Source organism: Eleutherodactylus coqui, chromosome 1, assembly GCF_035609145.1.
Source record: "Eleutherodactylus coqui strain aEleCoq1 chromosome 1, aEleCoq1.hap1, whole genome shotgun sequence".
NCBI classification, from domain to species: Eukaryota; Metazoa; Chordata; class Amphibia; order Anura; family Eleutherodactylidae; genus Eleutherodactylus; species Eleutherodactylus coqui.
The window spans coordinates 466,822,690-466,849,953 of record NC_089837.1 but is presented as its reverse complement, the minus strand read 5'-3'; the positions used below and the strand labels follow the sequence as shown (position 1 = coordinate 466,849,953).

At 48.6% G+C, this 27,264-nt stretch overlaps 1 protein-coding gene across 2 annotated transcripts in view; it reads right to left on the bottom strand.

Annotated features, from left to right (window-relative positions):
* DIP2B (disco interacting protein 2 homolog B) overlaps positions 1–27,264 on the bottom strand; it is a 203,316-nt gene that overhangs the window by 108,962 nt on the left and 67,090 nt on the right. For both annotated transcript variants that reach the window (XM_066584343.1, XM_066584344.1), the window contains exon 2: positions 6,312–6,383. In XM_066584343.1, coding sequence (XP_066440440.1) covers positions 6,312–6,383 — 72 coding nt within the window. The remainder of the gene's footprint in view (positions 1–6,311; positions 6,384–27,264) is intronic.

The window sequence follows — 27,264 nt, the reverse complement described above, 5'->3', positions numbered from 1 at the left end:
TATTAATTCCACCATGTACAGTATTTGTAACTTGGAGAGAAGGAACAAGCACACCAGAAACCCAGACAACACTGAGGGGGGTTTCCAGGAGGATAAGAACATTTTCGAGGGTCAGGGAAATGTGCAAAATACTTAAAGGGGTTGTCCCGCGAAAGCAAGTTGGGTTATACACTTCTGTATGGCCATATTAATGCACTTTGTAATGTACATCGTGCATTAATTATGAGCCATACAGAAGTTATTCACTTACCTGCTCCATTGCTGGCGTCCCCGTCGCCATGGTGCCGTCTAATTTCAGCGTCTAATCGCCCAATTAGATGCGCTTGCGCAGTCCGGTCTTCTCCCTGGTGAATGGGGCCGCTCGTGCCCGAGAGCTGGTCCTCGTAGCTCCGCCCCATCACGTGTGCCGATTCCAGCCAATCAGGAGGCTGGAATCGGCAATGGACCGTACAGAGCCCACGGTGCACCATGGGAGAAGACCCGTGGTGCATCGTGGGTGAAGATCCCGGCGGCCATCTTAGTAAGGTAAGGAAGAAGTCGCCGCAGCGCGGGGATTCGGGTAAGTACTAAATGTTTGCTTTTTTTAACACATGCATTGGGTTTGTCTCGCGCCGAACGGGGGGCCTATTGAAAAAAAAAATTACGTTTCGGCGCGGGACAACCCCTTTAAATACTAATACTCCCCTTCTTAAGTTCCACCCCAATCCCTGCCACTCTGATCCCAGAAGAAGCTTCTGCACATGACTGTGTAGCCAATCACAAGCTTCATCAGTCATTTTTCCCTTAGACGGCATGTGACCACTGAAACATATAATTGGCTGAGCCATCACATGCAGTCTATGAGAAATAGCACAGCAAATGGCAAAAAAAAAAAAAGTTATGCCCTACCCATAGGATAGGGGATACCTTACTGATCAGTAGAGATCCAACCTGTAAAACCCCCAAATGAAACGAATGGTGCGCATGTATGATTACTAATCATTTTGGTAATGCTCTAGACCCTGGTTCTCAGAATTAGGAGGGGTCCAAGTGGTGGGCCCCAACTAAACAGTAACTTATCCCCTATCCTGTGGTTAAGGAATAGCGTGATGTAGCGGTAAATCTTCTTTGAAGAGGTATTCTGGGATTTTGTTTGACGATCATCTATTGATGACCAAAAAAATTAAAGGGGTTGTCCCGCGAAAGCCAGTGGGGTTATATACTTCTGTATGGCCATATTAATGCACTTTGTAATGTACATTGTGCATTAATTATGAGCCATACAGAAGTTATTCACTTACCTGCTCCGTTGCTGGCGTCCCCGTCGCCATGGTGCCGTCTAATTTCAGCGTCTAATCGCCTGATTAGACGCGCTTGCGCAGTCCGGTCTTCTCCCTGGTGAATGGGGCCGCTCGTGCCGGAGAGCTGGTCCTCGCAGCTCCGCCCCATCACGTGTGCCGATTCCAGCCAATCAGGAGGCTGGAATCGGCAATGGACCGCACAGAGCCCACGGTGCACCATGGGAGAAGACCCGCGGTGCATCGTGGGTGAAGATCCCGGCGGCCATCTTGATAAGGTAAGTAAGAAGTCGCCGCAGCGCGGGGATTCGGATAAGTACTAAACCTTTATTTTTTTTAACCCATCCCTTGGGTTTGTCTCGCGCCGAACAGGGGGCCTATTGAATAAAACAAAAACCCGTTTCGGCGCGGGACAACCCCTTTAAGAGACCAGTCTCTTGGATTCTTGCTGATCAGTTGATTCCCAGGACCACTATTACTGAGGTCAGCGCAGGAACCTTGTCCCTCCTACTGGAGCATATGAATGATATCCTACCTTCCATGGTTTTATTTGTAGGCTTAGTCCCAAGAGTGGAGCATTCTGAGAGGTAGGAACCCAACTTTCCCAGGTTGAGATTTACCACCTGGTATTGGCGTTAGGACCCATCTGAGAGCTTGGTCACCTGGACGTTGGTAGATGGGCCAATGCAATTTGATCAAATTATATACCTAGACCCTTGCATTATGTAATGTGGTTAGAGTATTGATTATAGGTATTTTGTGTGCTATTGCCATTTTTGGTTTCTGCTTCAAAAAAAATTAAGAGACCGGTCTCTTGGCTTGCCGCTGATGAGCTGATTCCCAGGACCACTATTACTGAGGTCAGCGCAGGAACCTTAGCGCAGGTTAGTATTGCAGGTGCAGCTCTCACTGAATTCAATGGAAGCTGTGCTCAGAGCTTCCTGCACTGACCGCTGTGACAGTGGACCCAGGAATTAGCCGATTGGTGAGGATCCAAGTGGCAGGTCTCTGCCGAACATCTATTGGTGACTTTTAGGAAAAAAATAAGCCATAGTCTGGAACTTTCTGAAACTTTTTCCCCTTTAATTTACATAATGTCCTGCCCCTAAAATTTGTTGTTAGTCCTGAAAAACCCCTTTAAAAAAGGTTCATATTTTTTCAACAGAGATACTATAGGCATATTGATAGGCTACAATCTGATTAGTGGGAAACAAGCCTAGCTAGGTAAAGCAGAGCAGCTTATCACAATACAAATCTGCAGGATACTAAAGATTCTCCATGCTAGCATTATAGCTATCTGTGTATCCCCCTCCACAAACAGTATTCTGATTCTGCTCCTATAATTAGTGATGTACAAATAAAGATCTATAATATAAGAAATTAATATGGCAAAGCATATAATAACCTCCAGGTGGATCATGATGGTAAAGTATAAACCAAATTAAAAGTTTGCAGTTTTGCCTTATTCTATAAAGCCTCGAATACTAGCGGCAGCATGGCTGCCGTTTAAGGGTTAACAGCTTCAGTAGAGGATCTGTACTCTTGCTACTGGCTGTATTCCAAAGTTTGTTATAATGAAAAAGCTGAACTATGGAAGGGAAGGGCAATTCTAAAGCTAAAAATACTTTAAGTAGCAATTTGTTAATTCAGCATGCAAACTCTCCTTTTAGACCCGAAGATCTATGGGAATCCTACGGAAGAGCGCCCCAGGAGTGCTGAGCTCAAGGGTGAAAGAATAATGTGTCAGGCTTTCCTCCCATGCAACATCAAGAACGTCACGTAGAGGGCACAGAGGTTACGGTTCTACTTGGGCCCCGGGGCCTGAGAAGACTCACCAGCAGCCCACATCCTAAGGGGATTCCAGAGTGTATTATTTCTGCATTGTAACATCACTTTAGCAGTGACATCACTCTGCGCAGCAACCCTACTCTGTGCAATAACCCTTTCCTATGACTTCACAGTGCCGTGTACTGGAACATCACCATTTGCTATACTTGTGTGGCATCATCTCTGATACGCTATGACCATGATTACTATTACATCACTGTTTGCAATAACCCCTTTGACATCAGCATTTTGTGATATGGCTGTGCGCATTATCTGTGATGTCGTCGTGTTTACTAACCCTGTACTGTGACATCACTGTCTATTGTTTCTGCACGGTGACATAACCGTGTTTATTGTTAAAATGTTGTTATGCGTTACCAAATTATATAAAATTGTACAAATTATTCCTGTGCAGTGACTTCACTGTGTGAATTTTTAGGGGCTTAAAGGCTATGGTCACCCTTGGGGGCAAAAAATGTTTTGCATTTAAATGCATGTATTTTGAGTTCACAATCGTTTTTGCAATAGGCTTTCATTAAACATTTTGCACCGTTTGCCTTCTGCAGTTTCTACATATCACTGTATATAGACGCTGCAGTCTAAGGGTGAAGCCACACGAACGTATATCGGCTCGGTTTTCACGCCGAGCCGATATACGTTGTCCTCGTGTGCAGGGGGGGGGGGGAGGCTGGAAGAGCCAGGAGCAGGAACTGAGCTCCCGCCGCCCTCTCTGCCTCCTCTCCGCCCCTCTGCACTATTTGCAATGGAGAGAGGTGGGACAGGGGCGGGGCTAATTCTCTGAACTTAGCTCCGCCCCCACCTCTTCCTATTGCAAATAGTGCAGAGGGGCGGAGAGGAGGCAGAGAGGGGGGCGGGAGCTCAGTTCCTGCTCCTGGCTCTTCCAGCCTCCCCCCCCCCCCTGCACACGAGGACGACGTATATCAGCTCGGTGTGAAAACCGAGCCGATATACGTTCGTGTGGCTTCACCCTAAAGGTAGTTTTAGATGGAATGATTAACATTCAACGTCCTGCATTTTTTATCAGCTGCAAAAGACAAACAGTGCAAATTTTTTAAATGAAACTAATACTGCGAAAATGATCATCAGCACAAAATACATGCATTTAAAGCGTACCGGAGTTTTCAACAAGTTTTCTAAAATACATCAAATTCTCCTTATTTGCTGCTGTTTGCAAGTTCTAATTTTCAGGTGGTCTTCCCCATCTTGCTCTGCTGTTTGCAATCTTCTTGGGGCATGTAGCAAACCTAGCATTCTGACAGCAGTTCACTGTCCTGACTTCCTTGCCCTTATTTCCCATACTGCGCTGTATTGTCTCTGGTCTAATCAGCAGGAAGGCATTATCTGAATGCTCCCCCCTCTGCTTTCCCAGGACAATCAGGCACTTAGACATTCTTGCCAAATTTAGAAAACCCACTATAATGTGTGTGCACGCACACACAAGCGGCCACACACACACACATTTACACAGGAGCTGTAACAGCAGGAGAAGCAGAGATTGTGGAAATCGCTATCACAGTGCTGCCTGTGGAGATAGCTACTTCCCTCTGTCCTTGTTACTATAGAAGCTTTATACCCAAGGCCAGAGAGCGCATTGCAGAGACCCTGAAAGGGAGACCCCCCCTAGCGGTAGCCACTCAAAATATACAGTCTTAAAGCAAGAAAGTCTTTAATACAAATATATTACAGAAATGATGAGACAAACAAGAGCTAGCAGATGAGCATAAGTTGTCTGAAAAATGTTAGTGCCCCTTCAAGTGAAAAATTGCCCCCTAATAGGTGTCCATAGCCTTTAAAGGGGTTGTCTAGTTACTGGATATCATGCCTACCTTAGTGTGTGCTATGCTCACATCCTGATTGCCATGATGCCAGGAGTTTGGAACAGGGATACTGTAGCCTGTGACTGGCAGGTGCAATCAGCTGACTTTTGCTGACGACAGCAGCAGCAAACACTAGGATTATGGCGGTGCTGCAGTGCTGGATCATGGCGGCAGAGAACAGGTAAGTACTGCTCCTTTGCTTATTTTAGCACAGTGGGCATTAAAGGGGACATGTTTTACGGTAGCTGGACAATCCCTTCATATATGTTATCTATATCTCTATCTATAGATATATGGTATGCAAAGGTTGCAGTCGTACATGAGGTGGCCCAATGTTTCCAGTGGGGCTAAAGCTACACTACAAGGTTGGGCTTCCTACACAGTATATGGAGCCCTTTCCGGCATGCAAAGGAGTGATCAGTAGGGTGCCGAGTGTTGGACCACCCCCAACTGATACTGATCCCGAGGATAGGTCATCAATAAAAATGCCTGGAAAATTCCTTCAAGGAGAAGTGAAAGGAGAAATTTACAGAAGGAACTTATTTGATGTCCTATGGCAGTTTACTATATATGAAACAACTCGATGCAACACAGGCAGAGACAAACCGCAAGCATGCAATATACCGTATTTTTCGCTTTATAAGGCACACTTTTTCTGCCTCCAAAGCGGAGGGGAAAAGTTCCTGCGTCTTATAAAGCGAATGTGCCGAAAATTTGTTTCGATCGCCATTTTTAGCACGATCGCGAATTTAACGCGCGGACGCGATTTATTTAGCGCGATTGCGCGTTAAATTCGCGATCGCACGCACAAATGTGCAATCAGTTAGAAGATTTCTCTCCTCCTGTCAAAAAAAAAAATCATTACTCACCTCCCCCGGCATTCTGCGGCGCTGCGGCAGGCTGTCGCTTCCTCCTGGTCCCCGGCAGAGCATTGCTTTCTGTACGCGGGGCTTGAAATCCCCGCCTCATGTCGTCATTGAATGGCTGTGATTGGCTGACGGCGTGTTTTAGCCAATCACAGTATTAGCTTTCTGGAGGTGGGGATTTCAAGCCCTGCATCCAGAAAGCAATGCTCTGCCGAGGACCAGGAGGGAGCGACAGCCTGCAGCAGCGTCGCAGAACGCCGGGGGAGGTGAGTAATACATTTCCCCCCCCTATTTTCCAGCTCTAAAACGGGGGTGCGTCTTATAGACCGGTGCGTCTTATAAGGCGAAAAATACGGTAGTAAGGATCTTGCATGACTTTTCAGTTGCGGTTCACATGAAATACTCGACTACTAGTCGATAATAAATAAAATGATGCTCTAAATGTGACTGTCAGGGACGGAGTGATTTGTATACATGATACTAAAAGTGAATTCTAACCTTACCTTGGGTCTGAGGGATATAAGGAGCCAGGAGTTTTGCCCTTTTCTTCTCATAGCCCTTCTGGGTAATATCTCCTGCAAACAAAAGCACAGAATGTAGGTAAATGACAAGCCAATGTAAATACCCATCAACCCCATGAAAAGATCAGCACAACTATAGAATACAAATATGAGATTACCATAGCAGATGTATCGCCACAACTAAATCAATGTAAATGTAAAACCCCATGACTATATGATCAAAGCCTGATTGACGGCGAGTTTAAATACCCTAATACATATGCAAGACCAGTGCATACCCACTTCTCCCGGGGCATAAGGGTGCCATTCAGCGGCACAGTCATATACAAGGCCATGCATACATCGCACTTCTTACATACACTCTTAAGGGCTGCTAATCCGTTACACTGTGCCGATACCTATTATATGCTTTCTTATACAACTGGAACCACATCCATAATGCATCACGGCATCAGATGTCCACGGACCCACTATAGAAATGTATATGTGAATTTATATCCTTTTGTACTACTGGAATGATCGGTTCTATAATATTCTTAAGGAGACACTCCGGGGAGACTTTTTAAAGGGAATGTGTCATCAGAAAATGACGTATTATATAAAACATATTTTTGTGTTTAATATATTTTCAAAGAATTTGGGGTGATTTTTTTTTTTTTTTTAATTATTATTTTCTGTAACAATCTGTATTTTATTTTTTTTTTTTAAACCTGCATATGTCCCACTGAGCACAGAGTCTAAGACTACTAGAGTTAATCAAATGTACTCGGTTGAGCTTGATGCTCATTCGTTTCTCGAACGAGCATAAAATCGTGTTCGACCCCGCCCAGCTTTTGGCTCCTCCCTGCTATGACGTGCGTGTTTTGGCCCCTCCCCACCGCAGCGCGCGCCTTTTGAAAATTTTTGGTCTGGCAGGAAGGAGAAGGGAGGGAGAGAGAGAGAGAGAGAACAAACGAGAGAGAAGGATAGAAGGAGAGAACATGAACCAAGAAAAAAAAAAAAAAGCTCGGCACCCAGCGTTCCACATACAAAAATGCTTGAGTCTCCCATTGTAGTCAATGGGGTTCGTTACTCGAGTAGAGCTCTCGAATTTTACGAAAACCTCGACTCGAATAACGCGGACCCGAGCATTTGGGTGCTCGCTCATCTCTAAAGACTACCTTTACATCTGCGTTAGGTTCAGTTCAGGGTTTCCGCCGCTCTGCTCCATTTTTGGAGGAGCGAGACTGAATTTAGAAAAGGGAAAAACTGAGTCGTTTTTTTTTTCCCGTTGACTTCAATGGGGTTTTTAAACAAATGGAAAGCAGAAGGAAAGGCTTCTGTTTGCTTCGATTCTGTTAGCTTTAAGTTTTTTTGGATGGGAAAATAGCACAGTCTACAGTGTTATTTTTTGTCAAAACATGAATGGGTCTTTTGAGACAGGACACAGGCCTGTCATAGTAGAATGCCAGCAGAAATACCATATACTGCAATACTGAAGTAGCGCAGTATATGCTATAAACACTCAGGTGATTGCAAGTTCAAGTCATAAGGAGACTTTAAAAAAATAAATAAAAAGGAAAAAGGAGTTAAAAAATATTTGTAAAAAGTAAAGGATATTAAAAGTAAAAAAAAACACAACCAAAAACGTTTCCCATAATTGTAATAAAAAACAAACAAAAAAAACATATCTTTTTTCAAACAGATTTTATTTGTTAAATGTAGTACAAAAAAAAAACATGCAATTTTCGAGCAATGCGCGAGCGAACGAAGACACGGAATTATGAAACCAATGCTTTTTCAATGGTTTCATTCCCATTTGCCATATTTTCACTCATGCGATGTGGCCTTTTAAAAAAAAAAAAAAAAGAAAAATCTAGGAAAGTCTACCAAACAAGTCAATGGGTCTATTGAGACAGGACACAGGCCTGTCATAGTAGAATGCCAGCAGAAATACCATATACTGCAATACTGAAGTTGCGTAGTATATGGTATAAACAATCAGGTGATTGCAAGTTCAAGTCATAAGGAGACTTGAAAAAAAAAAAAAAAAAGAAATCGCACCTTGTCTTATCTTTCTGCTTTTGCGATTTTTTTCTAGCCCAGGTTTCCCTATGGAGCCTCCTTTATGTCACATCACAATGCACGAACTTGCGATTTTCCTGTGATGCAATACATTTTTAACTTTAGAAACTCCTATTGACTTCTGCACGATATTGCGCGAGAAAATCGCTGGCGGCAGCGATGCACACTTTTTCACAAGAAAAAGCATCGCTAACGCTCAAAAGTCTCTGCGATTTTGCCATGATAGTCGTGCGGCGATATCGCGATCACCATTGTGAAGGAGCTCTAAGAGCTGACATCGCCCTCGCCATCCATGTGAAACCTATGGATGCGAGGCATTTTCACGTCAAGCCAGCGGGGATAAAGGAATCCCCCAGCTGCAGCAGAGGATTGCGGAGTTCTCCCATTACTTTCAATATCGGTGCTATGCAGGAAAACAACGCTAATCTGAATGAACCCATTTAAAAGAAGGGTTTTCATATTTGTGCGTCTTGCAACACACAAATCTCGCACGATTTTCCCACCAGTGTGAAGGCACCCTAAGGGATTTGATGCTATCTTTAAATAAAAAAATTGGGCGCCAATTGGTCAAGCCCTTTAACCACTTGTACACATTATTAACATTTGTTAACCCTTTCCCATCCACTGTCTGACGTCTTACTACATTCTGATTGAAGCTTGTACAGCTCCAATGTCAGAAGACGACTGACGGGGTATTCTTACCGTCTATTGCCAGCCACTCCAGTGTCGAAGTCTCTCTGGCGCACACACACTGGCTTTAGCCAGCAGATGGCACTGTTGTATAACAGCAAAAAGAGAAAAACTTAGGAAACCCTGAATCCAAAACTGGATTGGAAAGTGTTGAATAACCATTTAAGGAACAAACATTATATGACACGTTAAAATAAAGTGAAATAAGTCTCTTTTTCAGCATCCCATCCTGCATTAATAAAGAATTACTCTTTAGAAGACTTTCCATTGCCAATATACTATTTCTTCATTTACATAATAGTCTGTTCACTGTGAAATGATTCAGTTGCCCTACAAACGATCTTGTGTGTAACCGACCGAGATAATAGTAACTGGGTGCCGCAGTAGTTCCTGTTTCCTGAACTTGTAATCATACGAAAACACAGATAAGTGGGGGAGTATGATAGCATTAGAACCACGCATGGAGTAACCAGTCATCTCAACTTTCCTTTCCTGCACCTTAGAAGAGCACCACTAATCTGCTGCATGCAGGGGGTAGCAAGAAGTTTACACCAAGAGCGACTATACATAGCAGGAGTTGGAATCCATCCCATCCAGCGGAATCAACAACGGAATTCTGGATGTATAATGCTGATGTAGTGCAAAGAGCAGGAGGACAAGAAGCCACATCCATGGGTCAGGATACCACAATGTATGTGAACGGGATTTTACAACTCTTATTTACATGCCGTGAAAAAAAGAACATTTTTAGGACGTGTGGTGGATTTTCTACCGCATGACCTATTGTGGATTTTAGGAATAATTAGCACCTTTCACTGAAATCATATTGGAATCCACAGTTATTCCATGAATCATTTTCAACCAAAAGCCCAGAAATGACTTTAAAACAGCTATTATTAGGATTTTCAGTGTTTCTAGTGTAAAAAAAAACAACAAAACTTTCTATTGGCTACTCTGCAGAGACTTGGCTGGGAGGAGAGTGACTGAGCATGTGTGTCCTCCAGCACTGAGTTCATGAGGTGGACGTGCATAATGCTATACACTTTGTACACCAGGTGGCGCAATACTGTGGAGCTAAATATGGTTTGCTGCTGGATCTTTTGAAGGGACTAGTTATTAGTATTATTTATAGTACCAATGTTTTTTAAGCGCCACTTATAATTTAGTGAATTATATCATCACATGTAACTCATGGAAGGACCTGTGATGATGGTGGGAGTTGGTCAAAATATTGAAGGCCCTGTGATGACGTCACCGTCATGTGATCAGGGGCGGAGATCAGAGCTCTGGTGATTCAGCTGCTCGCTGAGGTGAGATCGTAGCCAGGATGAAGGACCTGTGATGACGTCACAGTTATGTTATCAGGGCTGAAGCATGTAACGCACTCACTCACGGAAAAGTGTTCGTTAGCACTTTGATAGTGCCATCAAACACAAATGCTTTTGGTCTTGGGCGAAATGCTGATCACCCTATATCTAACTTCTGTCACAACCTGCAAATAGGGTATGTGAACAGAGATTGTGTTGTGTTAGTAAGACCCCTTAAATGAGTTTGAGAAAGTGTGTTCATAATTTGGTGTTTCATTTAAATATACATACTATTCTTTGTAGAACGCCCCATTAAGGCCTCATGTCCACGGGGACAGATCCGCAGCGGATCACCCGCACGCATGATCCGTGCCCTATAGGGATGCATTGGACACCCGCAGGTAAGTAAATACCTGCGGATGTCATTTTCCCTTGAGGCACGGATTGCGTGTGCGGGGAAAAAAACGCAGCATGCTCCATTTTAGTGCGGGTCTCCCACGGGGACGGCTCCCGCAGGCTTCTATTGAAGCCTATGGAAGCAGTCCAGATCCGCGGCACACCCGCAGCTGAATTCCTGCTCTCCGGCGTGGAAGAGCAGGAGTTCAAAAAAAAAGCTGCCGGGCCGAAGAAAGAAGATCCGGCCGCGACAGAGGGCAGATCCGCAGCGTCCAGACAGGTAAATAATTCTTATTTTTAGGCCTCATGTCTGCGGGGAAGGAAGGACCCACTGTGGGATTCTGCATGAAGAATCCGCGGCGGGCCTGCTTTTCCCCATGGACATGAGGCCTTTAAAGCTGACTGTACAAATTAAATCAAAGTTGGCCAAACGTGCCGATTTTGGTGGAACTGACTGAATATCTAAAATACATAGGTGTCTCCTAATTCTCCCCCAATGGCAGATGTTGGGGGAATTCAATATACTGATCCTTTGTTCCCATGAGAGGTAAGCTACTGCCAAAAAAGTCAGGCAGCAGCTCATTCCCCGTTCCCTACGGATGTAAACACATACTTGATAGTCCAGAGGAATAACTGCTATCTGAATGTGCTTTCGGTTGACAGCTACCTTTACACAAGGCGACGACTGTCGGGTACATAAGCACCCAACAGCCGTCCCAACAACTATCGTTCCAGTGCTTTCAAACAGGAGCGCCAGTCGTTCAGTGAATGGAGGCGGAGTTCACCAGAGATCTCTTCCAGCCGCATGGTACCTTTACCATAGCTTTGCTATGGCTTAATTCACCCGCGCTCATTCCATAAATCAAACCCGCTCATGGTCATTGGGCAAGGGCATTTCCAGGCATTTACTATTGATGACCTATCCTTGTGATATCTTGAGGATAGGTCATCAATAGTAAATGCCTAGAAAACCCCTTGAAAAACGATTGAAAGATCAAATAAAATGTGGCACAGAATATGTTAAAGGGGTTGTCCCGCGAAAGCAAGTGGGTCTATACACTTCTGTATGGCCATATTAATGCACTTTGTAATGTACATTGTGCATTAATTATGAGCCATACAGAAGTTATCAAAAGTTATTCACTTACCTGCTCCGTTGCTGGCGTCCTCGTCTCCATGGTTGCCGTCTAATTTTCGCCGTCTAATGGCCAAAGTAGACGCGCTTGCGCAGTCCGGGTCTTCTTCTCTTCTCAATGGGGCTCCGTGTAGCTCCGCCCCGTCACGTGCCGATTCCAGCCAATCAGGAGGCTGGAATCGGCAATGGACCGCACAGAAGAGCTGCGGTCCACGGAGGTAGAAGATCCCGGCGGCCATCTTCAACCGGTAAGTAAGAAGTCACCGGAGCGCGGGGATTCAGGTAAGCGCTGTGCGGTGTTCTTTTTTAACCCCTGCATCGGGGTTGTCTCGCGCCGAACGGGGGGGGGGGTTTGAAGAAAGAGAATGGAATATGCCGTAATATGTCAGACCCAGGACATCTGCCATCAGAGTACCCATTGAGCGGGCAGGCTGGACTATATCTATCTATATTATATCTACTCGAGTAACGACCCCGATTGACTACAATGGGAGACTCGAGCATTTTCGGGTGCGTGTCTCTGTCTCTCTCTCTCTCTCTCTCTCTCTCTCTCTCTCTCAAATACGCTTATGTGAATCCGGCCTAAATTAAAGCATAATGAAGGATACAATAAGTGAATGGTGTGAAGAGAAGAGCTGGGAAGCGGCAGCACAAACCAATCAATCTGCATCATCAATACCAGTAAGACGCTGATGTGAGTCACGGTACAGACTGGAGGACTAGTCTAAATAATGACTAGGCACAAGTACGGATTGTAAAGTGTTACTCATTGACCAACCATGTATTTGGCATCTGTCTACTGTCACAGCATACTGGAAGTCCGGCCTACAGACTCCCGCTAGATGTTGACTCAACGCAGAGCATCACTTGACGTCTTCTAAGTCATAAACTTCTTCTTTCAACCAGATAAACAATAAAGAACATAATGGACTTCAAACTCCATTAAAAGCTTCAGACAGGTCATATCGTGACAGTCATACACTACTATACATATTGCACCTCTCTTGCCTGTTTCGCGCCCTTTTTGGGTTCACGTACCCAGTGTAGAATTATATAAAACATATTTGCATTACAGTACAGTAGGGATGTCAAACTCATTTTCACCGAGGGCCACATCAGCATTATGGTTGCCTTTAAAGGGCTGGTTGTAATTGTAAGATTGTATAGTAATAATGACCCTCATAGTGGCTTTTGAGCGAATTTTGAGCGATAATCATTGTGTCTAAATGGGACTTTAAGGCCTATTCACTCGAGCAGTTAATCGCTCAAATGTCAGTTTGAGCGACAGCTTTGAGCGATTATTTTGCAAAAATAATAATTGGTATTCAAGTAGTTACTCAGCTGCTTAAATACCAATTATGTATGTAAATGAAGCCTTCTCTGAACTCAGGCGCATAGCCCCAGGCTATTATCTGCACTCAGACCCTTTGTTCTCCAAGGGGAAACAATGCTATCAGCACTGGAGAATGACTGATAAAAGTGATCCTTAAAATCAAGTGAGCTTGATTTTAACGATCAGCAAAAAGTGCCTGAAATGCGGGTGCCCCGTGCCCATTTACACGCACTGATTATACGATCGCCGATTAGCAAATTTTTATCGATAATCGTCCAGTATAAATGGGCCTTTAGACTAGGCCATCCTAAAATCCAACAGATTTACTATCTACGCATTGTTTACCATTAGTAAATGTGCCCCATTGTATGTAGACCAGACACCGAGAAGTGGAAGTCAACCTGGCATAATGGAAACCGCAACTTCAGTAGACAAACATATTGGGGGAAATTTACTGAGACTGGCATTTCGAACGCCAGTCTTAGTATAAAGTATAATTTCTGTTCGTAGATGACGTGCCTATACATGAAGAAGCGCACGCCTCTACATATATTAGGCAAATCTCAGCTTCTCTGCGCGTTAACGCAAATCTACGCCAGCTAGGATCTGGCGTAGATTTCTGGTATAATTTACGCTAGTTTCTAACATAAATTAAACATAAAACTATCAGTCTGGTGTGGCCACACCCCTTCTGACAAGACCAGACCCTTTTTTCTGGCTAGTGCAGAGCGTGACGTAAAAACAACAGAAGTCGAAAACTTTTTCACCATGTGGGGCTTGCAACAAGATTTGTAACTTTAACATTAAACTTTTGGTGTAGAATCCATCATAACCTGCCTCCATTATGTTCAGCCAGGGCCAAGACAGAGAAGTAGGTGCCCACAGTCAGCTATATAATGTCTTCGGTCTATATCTTAGACAGTCGAGTTATAAACTATTGCTGACCTATCCGTAGGAAACCAGACGGATCCTAGCAATTTACTTTGATGGAAACTTTGCCTGTAATACCAAGCCTCGCCACTGCAGTGGGAACGAAGCTGTCCGCTCCCCGCAAAAATCAGCTCAGTGCGCAAGCACAGTGACCCAAAAAATAGCTCGGTGCGCAAGCACAGTGACCCAAAAAATAACTGATCGGCAGGGATCCTGGGTGGCAGATGCCCGCTGATATACTATTGATGACCTTTCCTAAGGATAGGCCTTCAATAGTCTACCAATGGACAATGACACCCTCTTTAAAAGGGGTATTCTGGGCTTTTCCACTAATGACCTATCCTAGTTGTTGATCGACGGGGGTACGACGCTCAGGACCCCGTCCATCAACTGATTATCCAGTCCACTGTCAGTTCAGTGGGCCGGACATCGTCATCCGTGGTCACGGCAGGAAGTGGGTGTGCCTACTTTGCTCCCACCAACATCCCAACCTTAATAGAAGCAGGAAGTGTAAGAGAAGTACAGCGCGCCTATTGATTTCAATGGAAGTGAAGCCAATGCTCTCACATTCTACCGTAACAACCAATGATGATGTCAAGCCCACTGAACTAACTGTACGCTGGATGGTCAGTGAACGGATGGCCCACTGCATTGACTGCCAGCCGAATAGTCAGCGGATGGGAGTCCTGAGCATCGGACCCTGTCAATCAACTCCTAATAGCCTATCCAGAGAATAAGTCACCAGTTCAAAAAGCCCGGACTACCCCTTCAAAGGGGGACCGCAAATTGGCCCTGTTATAAAGGAACTGTGGCTGTACAGGGCCACATCACCTAACTAGGGTATAAAGAAAAAATATGGTCCATCTCTTCTGTACATTATCTAAAATGCGTGTCAAATAGCAACCAGATTTACTTCTTTCACTGCAGATGCCTCCTTTGAAGAAGAATATATTAGGGAATTGCAAGGTGTAATTAGTAATTCTCTAATATAATATTCCCTTTAGCACCAGTAGTGTGCAGATAATCTGCTTGGCCCTGGGATATTCCCCGCAGCTGCTCTAGATACCCTTCAGCAGGCAGCCATTAATCTCAATGTTCTGCAACTCCCTGCAGCCCCCCAAGCTTATTACTGGAGCTCTTATGAAGGGAGCAATTACCGAAAATTGTACTGAAATGGGAGCTTCTCATGAACCTTCGGCAAACGTGTCAAGTTTTATTTTCACATGAAAGAAGAACGCCTGTTAATAAAAGCGACAACATTTCTTATGTGGAGTTTCCTGCTCTGGCAGGAACTAAAGAAAGAAACCCCACTTCTATCTGAGCGTAAATACGGATATCCTGCCAGAATCACTTGCTGTAAAGTGCAGCGACGGGAAGCAAAACTCACAATAAAAACACTTACAAGTTCAAGAACATAGCGGTCAGCGATGAATCAAGGTAGCACTTTGTATATAAAGCATAGTCATAAATTAATAGGAACTTGAGTATTCGTCTAGTGCAACCTGTGGATGCTACAGAACGAAGACCACCACATCATGTACTTGGCTTTAGGATGGTCATCCAACCAGCTGGTCATACAAAATAGACTGAACCTACCGACTGCAGCGGGACCGGACTATCATCTAATGTGTATAGCGGTTTCCCGGCTCTGCTGATGGCAAATGTCAGAAGAGAGAAGGATCAAAAAGTTGCATTTAACCGCCCAATCCCTTTGTTCTCAGGGGAGATAAGCCGCTAGTGTCTGGTAGCTGATTTTTCCTATTCAGAAAGCATGCAAGCTTATCCAAGCCAAGTGTGAATGTGTGTGAGTGGGTCAGGAGAGAGAGAGCGCGTCGACTAATCGGAAGTGTGACCAACACCTATATGGACGGCTTGAAGGCATGTTCACACAAAGCCGATTTGGTATAGACTTTCCGCAGTGAAAAAATCTGCACTATTTGGTGCTGATCTTTTTGCTTTGGAAAATGTGTGTGAATGTAGCCTTAGAAAACACTTCCAAAGAAACCTATTTGCACTAAGTGGCTTGATATTAATATACAGCATGCACCTGGAGACACCTGAAAGGGTATATACTGCTGCTGCAGAGCTTTAGGCTCATCCCGTTCTTGTGAAGTATACATATACATGTATATGCCTGACCAGAGGCGTAACTTGAAGCTCCTGGGCCCCAATGCAAAACCTGTAACAGGGCCACCAACTACAATGCTTTACTCATAGTACTGGGCTCCCTATATGGAGAGGAGAGGCCTTATGGGCCCCCTAAGGCTCCTGGGCCCGGGTGCAACCGCATCCCCTGCATCCTCTATAGTTACACCCCTGTGCCTGACACATTTGAATGAGGCTAAGCTGCTGTATCAGGCCATATTTACGCGGCCCATAGAGAGTTGCGCCCCAGATTCGGGTGCAACTCGCAACACAAAGACACAATATTCGGGTGCCGTGCGAGACACCACACGTTGCAAGTCCTATTCTTGCGAATTAAAATAGGACTTGCTTCAGTTATTCCTCCCGTGTAAAATTAGCCTAGTGGAAACAATAGGTTAATACATTGCGCCAGTTCTGTGTGCCGCGCAAACCGCACAGAGCTCACATGGTTTTCTCGGCAGCCATATGCTAAATTCACATGGGCAAGCGTGATATCGGCCCAATATGACACTTGTGAACATCTGATTTTTTTTTGCCACGCATGAAAAGATAGTGACCACTTCCCATGGTCTTCAATGGGAAAAATCAAGTGCCATGCGATTTCTTTTGAGGTCTAAATGAAAACAATGGGCGATGTATTCCGAGGGAAAACCCGAATATAGAACATGCTGCGATTTCATATTTGTGCGTATTGCATACAACTTGCCGCAAGGAGACGCAGCCTCTTTGTTTGTACCAGTAATTGACCCCCACTGACCACAGATAGACGGTCTATGGGGACCTTCCTAGAAATATGATGATCACATAGGGTCATGACTCAGCACTGAAGGCTACAAGGGCAGGGTTCCAATGTATACATGTGCGGTGGATATACCGTATACATGCCAATACATGGTGTGATTACAGCCGTAAAACTAATCTTATGCCCCAAGCATCTAGGATATAAAGAACAAACAACAACAAGGAGTCCCCACATATTTTTTTGTCTATATTTATGTGTCATACTTGTCTGTTTTAGGCCGGGCTCACACGAACAGAACGGATTCTGCATACGTTTCTTTGTATTTCCCACGCCGTCGTTTAGCGAAGACGCAGGTACCTGCGGCTCATGCGCAATTGAGCAAGTCTCACGCCTCCATAATGAAAGCGGTCCGCGTGGGATCTGCGGCAAAATAGAGCATGCTGCAATTTTTCTTCGGCTCATGGAATACGCAATTCGTACCTGCAAGCGTGAAGGAAAAATCAAAACTACATGCCTATCAGTGCCTTTGTTTTGCTACAGAAAGTCCACGCGGATTGCGTTCGCGGATTCCGCAATTAGAATTCGTTCATGTGAGAACCTTCTTCAGCTAGATTCACACGGACGTACTTGCACACATGGCATAATTCCACTGGAACCCTGACGTATGGTAAAATATGCCGTTAGGCGCACAAAAAAAGGGGGAAAAAAGCATTGTTTGTTCCGCAAGAACGCTACGCTCATGCTTGTGCACATACACCTACACTTGTGTGAGGGGGTCTTACATTTAATCAGAGGGTTGTCTTAGCATTTTCCATTGGTTTTGCTTTTACTATGGAAGGAAAATAAGACCGGCGTCATACGGGCGTATGTGCGCACACATTGCACAGAGAATAGAATCCATTGTTTCTAACAGGGTTGTTCACATTTGCGTATTTTTCCTGCGCATCTCCGTTGCGTGGGGGGGAAAAAATGCAGCATGCTCTATTTTCTTGCGCATATGCGCACTAAAGGTCCCCATAGAGGTCAATGGGGACGCGCAAATACATGCGAAATATGCTAGGAGATGTGTGACATGCTGCTTAGCTGCGCAGGAAAAAGAACACACTCTTAAGACTAATTAGCCATTTTAAATTGGCGCATATTTTTTCGCCGCTCACAAATACAAAACAAAGTCCAATAAAACATGCTGATGCATGTGCAAAAAGGCATCATTCGTTCTGCAAAAACGGTACGCTCATTCGCACGCCTCTGCGATGCCGGTCTAAGGTGCACGTGCAGACAATGAGGACGACGTAGAAACACCATCACATACCTGCTGGCTGGGCTGTAGGTCGGTAGGATCTGCTTGGTAATGATGCTTCGGACATCAGCCAGCCTTTCGTTAATGCGCAGAGGCTGCTGAGGGGTATTACAGAGGGAACCTTCCCGCAGAGCCAACTATGTCGGAGCCTGCAGCTGTCCGGGCTTACTGCCTCCGTGGGCCCAGCATTTAATTGATTTGTATCTGCTGCAGCTCCAGGGAATGGAAAGCTCTATTCTTCCTGCTATTTATCCCAGGCTCGTTAGGCTGCATATGTCATGTAATCCAAATACCTTGTCTAATGACAGCATGGAGAAGAATTGCGCTGCGAAGACAAGCAAGTCAAGAGATGCTTAAGCACCCCATTTATTGTGATTGACTCCGAGTCCCCTGAATGCTTCCTAGATTGGGTGTCATTACCGTGGATGATCTCTACCAGTACCATCATTTGTAGCGGCCTCCGCACCGGCAGGGAGTATCAGCGGGGGTCGTGGGCACGGCTGAACGGAACCATCTGGTCAATTAAAACTGGTTTTCTGAATCTCGGCACATGAATATATTTCACGTTCGCTTAGAGCATCTCATTCACGGATTTTCAGCTCAGTGACGGACGCCAGTTTGGCAATGAGATGTGCGGCTGCAATAAAGAAAACTCTGTAATGTTTCCATTTTCCGTCCTTACACTGAAGCAATACAGACACAAGATTTCGGTCAGCTGACTATTTTCTATCTACGTTGAGATTCGGAAAGCCCCTCCACTTCCATCATTGGGGGGATTCCAACAGGTCCCATTTACATCAAGATAAAGGACCTCGAGTGTCCAACAGCCCCTCATCCCACTACAGACATTAGAGGGTATACCTGACAAAGGCAGCTCCCCCCCCCCCCCCCCCTTTTGTCGAATCCCAGCAAGTTATCCCCTTATCCTGTGGATAGGGTAGCTTGCTGATTGTGGGGGTCCGACTGCTGGGATCCGACCAATCCAGAGATTACAGCTCCAGAGCTTCTCAAAGTTCTGCCAGTTAAGGCCGCACATACATGCCGCTGAAGATAGCCAAACGTTTTAACTCTGTGATCTACGGCAATCCCATTAAAGTGAATGAAGCACCCCACCACCAGTACTTCGGGACACTCCAGCGGAGAAATATCAAGATCGGCAGCGATCTCAGTGCTGGACCCCCCACTGATCAACCTGTTATTCCCTTATCCTGTGAATAGGGGATGATTTTGCTGATATGGGAATAACCTCTTCAATAGAAGCCCTCCTGGAGATCAGCTGATCGATGCAGGATTCACTGCAGAAGACCCCCCCCAATGGAGGAAGCTGCAACCAGACAATGTAATACTATATGGTGACCATTCAAATGAATGGATGACCATCTAATTCATGGACAGGACCGGCCCGCCAGAGCAAGAATCGCTTTATTAATGGGAGGGATCACAAGTAGAGAATTTCTTCCAAACATGTCCAATTGCCCTTTAGACTAGCAATTATATAGGACAATAAATTGTGTTTTTTGGTTATTGCAGTCGCGTTAAATTGCGTTAATACGTTAAAAAGTTTTATGCGTTAATGCGCATTGAATCACTGGTTTCTTTCTTATTTAAGCATGCCCATCGATTTCAATGGGCTCCAACGGTGCATAATAAACACCAAGGTAGGACGTTGTGTATTTTCTCCCACGATCACGCAAAAAAATCCGCTCATGTGAACGGACACATTGCAATCAATGGCTTCTATTCACTGCATAGCGAATTGTGCATGTAATAGGCAACGCAAATAGGTTCGTGTGAATGAGCCTTTAAACTGCCAGTCCAACTGCTGCTCAGCAATTCCAGGTACTGGCTAGCAATTGGCTGTGATTTGTATGTGATAAGAGGTGATCACCTGCAGTGGGTATAGGGACCCCAACACAGACAGACATGTTTATGGTGAAATCCGGGGAGAAAACCATTATCTCACATCTATAGCCAGCTTTGGAGGACCTTATCACATTAAAACTTTACACAATTTCTATATACGGGGCGATTCAACAAAAATGGTGTGAAAGTAAAGCTGATTTATTCATACAACAACCGGAATGACATGAAAGGACAGAAGAACTCTTCAAGTTTTTATTGCACCTTACAGATGCTCTGTGACCCTACTGCCCGAGAAACTAGACAACCATAAAATACCTCTGCAGCAGAATCAATAGAGGAAATGGATGGACGTGTCTGGGCAGAAATGGGCAACTGACTTTACATCTGTTGTGTCACCAACGGCGCCTACATTGAACACCTGTAAGGTGCAATAAAAACTTGAAGAGTCCTCTTACCTTGCCATCCAGACTATTTTATTGCAATTCATGTATGAATAAATCAGCTTTCCTTTTGCACCAGTCTTTCCAAATCCCTCTGTATATAAGGATTATTTGCCTTCATGTCTGGTTGACATGTAACACACATCTTCTTGGGCTTCTGGATACGACAGGCCTGAAATTGATGTTTTAATCAATGGGACATTTGTCTCATTTTAGGATGCAAAGTAATAAACACTTGCTACAACAGTGTTTGCTCAGCTGTCTGTGTCATATTAGGGCTCATGTGAAGATTAATGGCCCAATCCAGAGCGGAATCTAGCCTATTTGTGTAAAATGGCATTTAATTCAGCGCAGGATCGCATTTTCACATAACGGTCTTGAGGAAATGTGATGCATTAAAAGCGCAAGACCTAATTGGTTACATAAATATTAAATCTCTTTTACAAGCCTTGGCACAGCGATTACTCAGGCATTAAACTTATATCTCTACAATGGTTTTACACTCACAATGTCCCCAAGGGACATGAATTATGTTACATAGCTTGAGATGGCAAATGTATGTATACAAGGCATTACTTATTGCAGAATTTATCATAAAACACGAGGAAACAAATATATAAAACTCAATACAAGATATATATAATCTGAAACTATATTAGATGACTATTGGCCAATAATGTTAAGTTTGTAAAGCTGGCCATACAACTTTTTAACTGTGCAAGAGGAGCGCTAATGATCATTGTCTTGTAGGACTATGGTCGGTTTCACACGATTTGACCAATTTCACCGGATTTGCCATGCCGATTCTGTGATCGCTATTCGCAAGGACAATATACTGGCATTGAAAGGCATGGACTTTCGCCGGTTCACTCAAACGTGCAGATAGGTATTACTTATTCCGCGAGCGGGGGAAAAAAATACGCAGTGTGCTTTTTTTTTTTTAGTGCAGGCTCTTTTTATTTCTATGGATGCGTGCGCTCTGCAGTGCATACGCAATTAAAACTGCATATGGCCGCAGATGCGATTGTAAGGTGACCAAATTCAAAAACTGGAATTATAGGGGAAGGGAGCAGACGATAGAGCGATGGGAAGGGGGGGTGGGGAGGGAAGACAAGAAAGCAAGTGGGGGGCGGGGGGGGGGGAAGAGAGGGCAGTAGGGGGGTGAAGGGGAGAGTGCGAGGGAGGGGATGGAAGAGGAGAGAGCGAGGGGAGGGGATGGAAGAGGTGAGAGCGAGGGGAGGGGATGGAAGAGGTGAGAGCGAGGGGAGGGGATGGAAGAGGTGAGAGCGAGGGGAGGGGATGGAAGAGGAGAGAGCGAGGGGAGGGGGTGGAAGAGGAGAGAGCGAGGGGAGGGGGTGGAAGAGGAGAGAGCGAGGAGGGTTGGAAGAGGAGAGAGCGAGGGGGGGATGGAAGAGGAGAGAGCGAGGGGGGGATGGAAGAGGAGAGAGCGAGGGGAGGGGATGGAAGAGGAGAGAGCGAGGGGAGGGGATGGAAGAGGAGAGAGCGAGGGGAGGGGATGGAAGAGGAGAGAGCGAGGGGAGGGGATGGAAGAGGAGAGAGCGAGGGGAGGGGATGGAAGAGGAGAGAGCGAGGGGAGGGGATGGAAGAGGAGAGAGCGAGGGGAGGGGATGGAAGAGGAGAGAGCGAGGGGAGGGGATGGAAGAGGAGAGAGCGAGGGGAGGGGATGGAAGAGGAGAGAGCGAGGGGAGGGGATGGAAGAGGAGAGAGCGAGGGGAGGGGATGGAAGAGGAGAGAGCGAGGGGAGGGGATGGAAGAGGAGAGAGCGAGGGGAGGGGATGGAAGAGGAGAGAGCGAGGGGAGGGGATGGAAGGGGTGAGAGCGAGGGGAGGGGATGGAAGGGGTGAGAGCGAGGGGAGGGGATGGAAGAGGTGAGAGCGAGGGGAGGGGATGGAAGAGGTGAGAGCGAGGGGAGGGGATGGAAGAGGTGAGAGCGAGGGGAGGGGATGGAAGAGGTGAGAGCGAGGGGAGGGGATGGAAGAGGTGAGAGCGAGGGGAGGGGATGGAAGAGGTGAGAGCGAGGGGAGGGGATGGAAGAGGTGAGAGCGAGGGGAGGGGATGGAAGAGGTGAGAGCGAGGGGAGGGGATGGAAGAGGTGAGAGCGAGGGGAGGGGATGGAAGAGGTGAGAGCGAGGGGAGGGGATGGAAGAGGTGAGTGCGAGGGGAGGGGATGGAAGAGGTGAGTGCGAGGGGAGGGGATGGAAGAGGTGAGTGCGAGGGGAGGGGATGGAAGAGGTGAGTGCGAGGGGAGGGGATGGAAGAGGTGAGTGCGAGGGGAGGGGATGGAAGAGGTAAGAGCGAGGGGAGGGGATGGAAGAGGTAAGAGCGAGGGGAGGGGATGGAAGAGGTAAGAGCGAGGGGAGGGGTGGAAGAGGAAAGAGCGAGGGGGAGGTGGAAGAGGAGAGAGCGAGGAGGGATGGAAGAGGAGAGAGCGAGGGGGGGTGGAAGCGGAGAGAGCGAGAGGGGGTGGAAGCGGAGAGAGCGAGAGGGGGTGGAAGCGGAGAGAGCGAGGGGGGGTGGAAGCGGAGAGAGCGAGGGGGGGTGGAAGCGGAGAGAGCGAGGGGGGGTGGAAGCGGAGAGAGCGAGGGGGGGTGGAAGCGGAGAGAGCGAGGGGGGGTGGAAGCGGAGAGAGCGAGGGGGGGTGGAAGCGGAGAGAGCGAGGGGGGGATGGAAGAGGAGAGAGCGAGGGGGGGATGGAAGAGGATAGAGCGAGGGGGGGATGGAAGAGGAGAGAGCGAGGGGGGGATGGAAGAGGAAAGAGCGAGGGGGGGGGATGGAAGAGGAGAGAGCGAGGGGGGGGATGGAAGAGGAGAGAGCGAGGGGGGGATGGAAGAGGAGAGAGCGAGGGGGGGATGGAAGAGGAGAGAGCGAGGGGGGGATGGAAGAGGAGAGAGCGAGGGGGGGATGGAAGAGGAGAGAGCGAGGGGGGGATGGAAGAGGAGAGAGCGAGGGGGGGATGGAAGAGGAGAGAGCGAGGGGGGGATGGAAGAGGAGAGAGCGAGGGGGGGATGGAAGAGGAGAGAGCGAGGGGGGGATGGAAGAGGAGAGAGCGAGGGGGGGTGGAAGAGGAGAGAGCGAGGGGGGGATGGAAGAAGAGAGAGCGAGGGGGGGATGGAAGAAGAGAGAGCGAGGGGGGGATGGAAGAAGAGAGAGCGAGGGGGGGATGGAAGAAGAGAGAGCGAGGGGGGGATGGAAGAGGAGAGAGCGAGAGGGGGGATGGAAGAGGAGAGAGCGAGGGGGGATGGAAGAGGAGAGAGCGAGGGGGGGATGGAAGAGGAGAGAGCGAGGGGGGGATGGAAGAGGAGAGAGCGAGGGGGGGATGGAAGAGGAGAGAGCGAGGGGGGGATGGAAGAAGAGAGCGAGGGGGGGATGGAAGAGGAGAGAGCGAGAGGGGGGATGAAAGAGGAGAGAGCGAGAGGGGGGGTGGAAGAGGAGAGAGCGAGGGGGGGTGGAAGAGGAGAGAGCGAGGGGGGGTGGAAGAGGAGAGAGCGAGGGGGGATGGAAGAGGAGAGAGCGAGGGCTGGATGGAAGAGGAGAGAGCGAGGGGGGGATGGAAGAGGAGAGAGCGAGGGGGGGATGGAAGAGGAGAGAGCGAGGGGGGGATGGAAGAGGAGAGAGCGAGGGGGGGATGGAAGAGGAAAGAGCGAGGGGGGGGATGGAAGAGGAGAGAGCGAGGGGGGGATGGAAGAGGAGAGAGCGAGGGGGGTATGGAAGAGGAGAGAGCGAGGGGGGGATGGAAGAGGAGAGAGCGAGGGGGGGATGGAAGAGGAGAGAGCGAGGGGGGGATGGAAGAGGAGAGAGCGAGGGGGGGATGGAAGAGGAGAGAGCGAGGGGGGGATGGAAGAGGAGAGAGCGAGGGGGGGATGGAAGAGGAGAGAGCGAGGGGGGGATGGAAGAGGAGAGAGCGAGGGGGGGATGGAAGAGGAGAGAGCGAGGGGGGGATGGAAGAGGAGAGAGCGAGGGGGGGTGGAAGAGGAGAGAGCGAGGGGGGGTGGAAGAGGAGAGAGCGAGGGGGGGTGGAAGAGGAGAGAGCGAGGGGGGATGGAAGAGGAGAGAGCGAGGGGGGATGGAAGAGGAGAGAGCGAGGGGGGATGGAAGAGGAGAGAGCGAGGGGGGATGGAAGAGGAGAGAGCGAGGGGGGGATGGAAGAGGAGAGAGCGAGGGGGGGATGGAAGAGGAGAGAGCGAGGGGGGGATGGAAGAGGAGAGAGCGAGGCGGGGATGGAAGAGGAGAGAGCGAGGGGGGGATGGAAGAGGAGAGAGCGAGGGGGGGATGGAAGAGGAGAGAGCGAGGGGGGGATGGAAGAAGAGAGAGCGAGGGGGGGATGGAAGAAGAGAGAGCGAGGGGGGGATGGAAGAGGTGAGAGCGAGGGGAGGGGATGGAAGAGGTGAGAGCGAGGGGAGGGGATGGAAGAGGTGAGAGCGAGGGGAGGGGATGGAAGAGGTGAGTGCGAGGGGAGGGGATGGAAGAGGTGAGTGCGAGGGGAGGGGATGGAAGAGGTGAGTGCGAGGGGAGGGGATGGAAGAGGTGAGTGCGAGGGGAGGGGATGGAAGAGGTAAGAGCGAGGGGAGGGGATGGAAGAGGTAAGAGCGAGGGGAGGGGATGGAAGAGGTAAGAGCGAGGGGAGGGGTGGAAGAGGAGAGAGCGAGGGGGGGTGGAAGAGGAGAGAGCGAGGGGGGGTGGAAGAGGAGAGAGCGAGGGGGGGTGGAAGCGGAGAGAGCGAGGGGGGGTGGAAGCGGAGAGAGCGAGGGGGGGTGGAAGCGGAGAGAGCGAGGGGGGGATGGAAGAGGAGAGAGCGAGGGCTGGATGGAAGAGGAGAGAGCGAGGGCTGGATGGAAGAGGAGAGAGCGAGGGGGGGATGGAAGAGGAGAGAGCGAGGGGGGGATGGAAGAGGAGAGAGCGAGGGGGGGATGGAAGAGGAGAGAGCGAGGGGGGGATGGAAGAGGAAAGAGCGAGGGGGGGGATGGAAGAGGAAAGAGCGAGGGGGGGGATGGAAGAGGAGAGAGCGAGGGGGGGATGGAAGAGGAGAGAGCGAGGGGGGGATGGAAGAGGAGAGAGCGAGGGGGGATGGAAGAGGAGAGAGCGAGGGGGGGATGGAAGAGGAGAGAGCGAGGGGGGGATGGAAGAGGAGAGAGCGAGGGGGGGATGGAAGAGGAGAGAGCGAGGGGGGGATGGAAGAGGAGAGAGCGAGGGGGGGATGGAAGAGGAGAGAGCGAGGGGGGGATGGAAGAGGAGAGAGCGAGGGGGGGATGGAAGAGGAGAGAGCGAGGGGGGGATGGAAGAGGAGAGAGCGAGGGGGGGATGGAAGAGGAGAGAGCGAGGGGGGGATGGAAGAGGAGAGAGCGAGGGGGGGATGGAAGAGGAGAGAGCGAGGGGGGGATGGAAGAGGAGAGAGCGAGGGGGGGATGGAAGAGGAGAGAGCGAGGGGGGGTGGAAGAGGAGAGAGCGAGGGGGGGTGGAAGAGGAGAGAGCGAGGGGGGATGGAAGAGGAGAGAGCGAGGGGGGATGGAAGAGGAGAGAGCGAGGGGGGGATGGAAGAGGAGAGAGCGAGGGGGGATGGAAGAGGAGAGAGCGAGGGGGGGATGGAAGAGGAGAGAGCGAGGGGGGGATGGAAGAGGAGAGAGCGAGGCGGGGATGGAAGAGGAGAGAGCGAGGGGGGGATGGAAGAGGAGAGAGAGCGAGGGGGGGATGGAAGAAGAGAGAGCGAGGGGGGGATGGAAGAAGAGAGAGCGAGGGGGGGATGGAAGAAGAGAGAGCGAGGGGGGGATGGAAGAAGAGAGAGCGAGGGGGGGATGGAAGAGGAGAGAGCGAGAGGGGGGATGGAAGAGGAGAGAGCGAGAGGGGGGATGGAAGAGGAGAGAGCGAGGGGGGGATGGAAGAGGAGAGAGCGAGGGGGGATGGAAGAGGAGAGAGCGAGGGGGGGATGGAAGAGGAGAGAGCGAGGGGGGGATGGAAGAGGAGAGAGCGAGGGGGGGATGGAAGAAGAGAGCGAGGGGGGGATGGAAGAGGAGAGAGCGAGAGGGGGGGTGGAAGAGGAGAGAGCGAGGGGGGGTGGAAGAGGAGAGAGCGAGGGGGGGTGGAAGAGGAGAGAGCGAGGGGGGGTGGAAGAGGAGAGAGCGAGGGGGGGTGGAAGAGGAGAGAGCGAGGGGGGGTGGAAGAGGAGAGAGCGAGGGGGGATGGAAGAGGAGAGAGCGAGGGCTGGATGGAAGAGGAGAGAGCGAGGGGGGGATGGAAGAGGAGAGAGCGAGGGGGGGATGGAAGAGGAGAGAGCGAGGGGGGGATGGAAGAGGAGAGAGCGAGGGGGGGATGGAAGAGGAGAGAGCGAGGGGGGGATGGAAGAGGAAAGAGCGAGGGGGGGGATGGAAGAGGAGAGAGCGAGGGGGGGATGGAAGAGGAGAGAGCGAGGGGGGGATGGAAGAGGAGAGAGCGAGGGGGGGTGGAAGAGGAGAGAGCGAGGGGGGGTGGAAGAGGAGAGAGCGAGGGGGGATGGAAGAGGAGAGAGCGAGGGGGGATGGAAGAGGAGAGAGCGAGGGGGGATGGAAGAGGAGAGAGCGAGGGGGGATGGAAGAGGA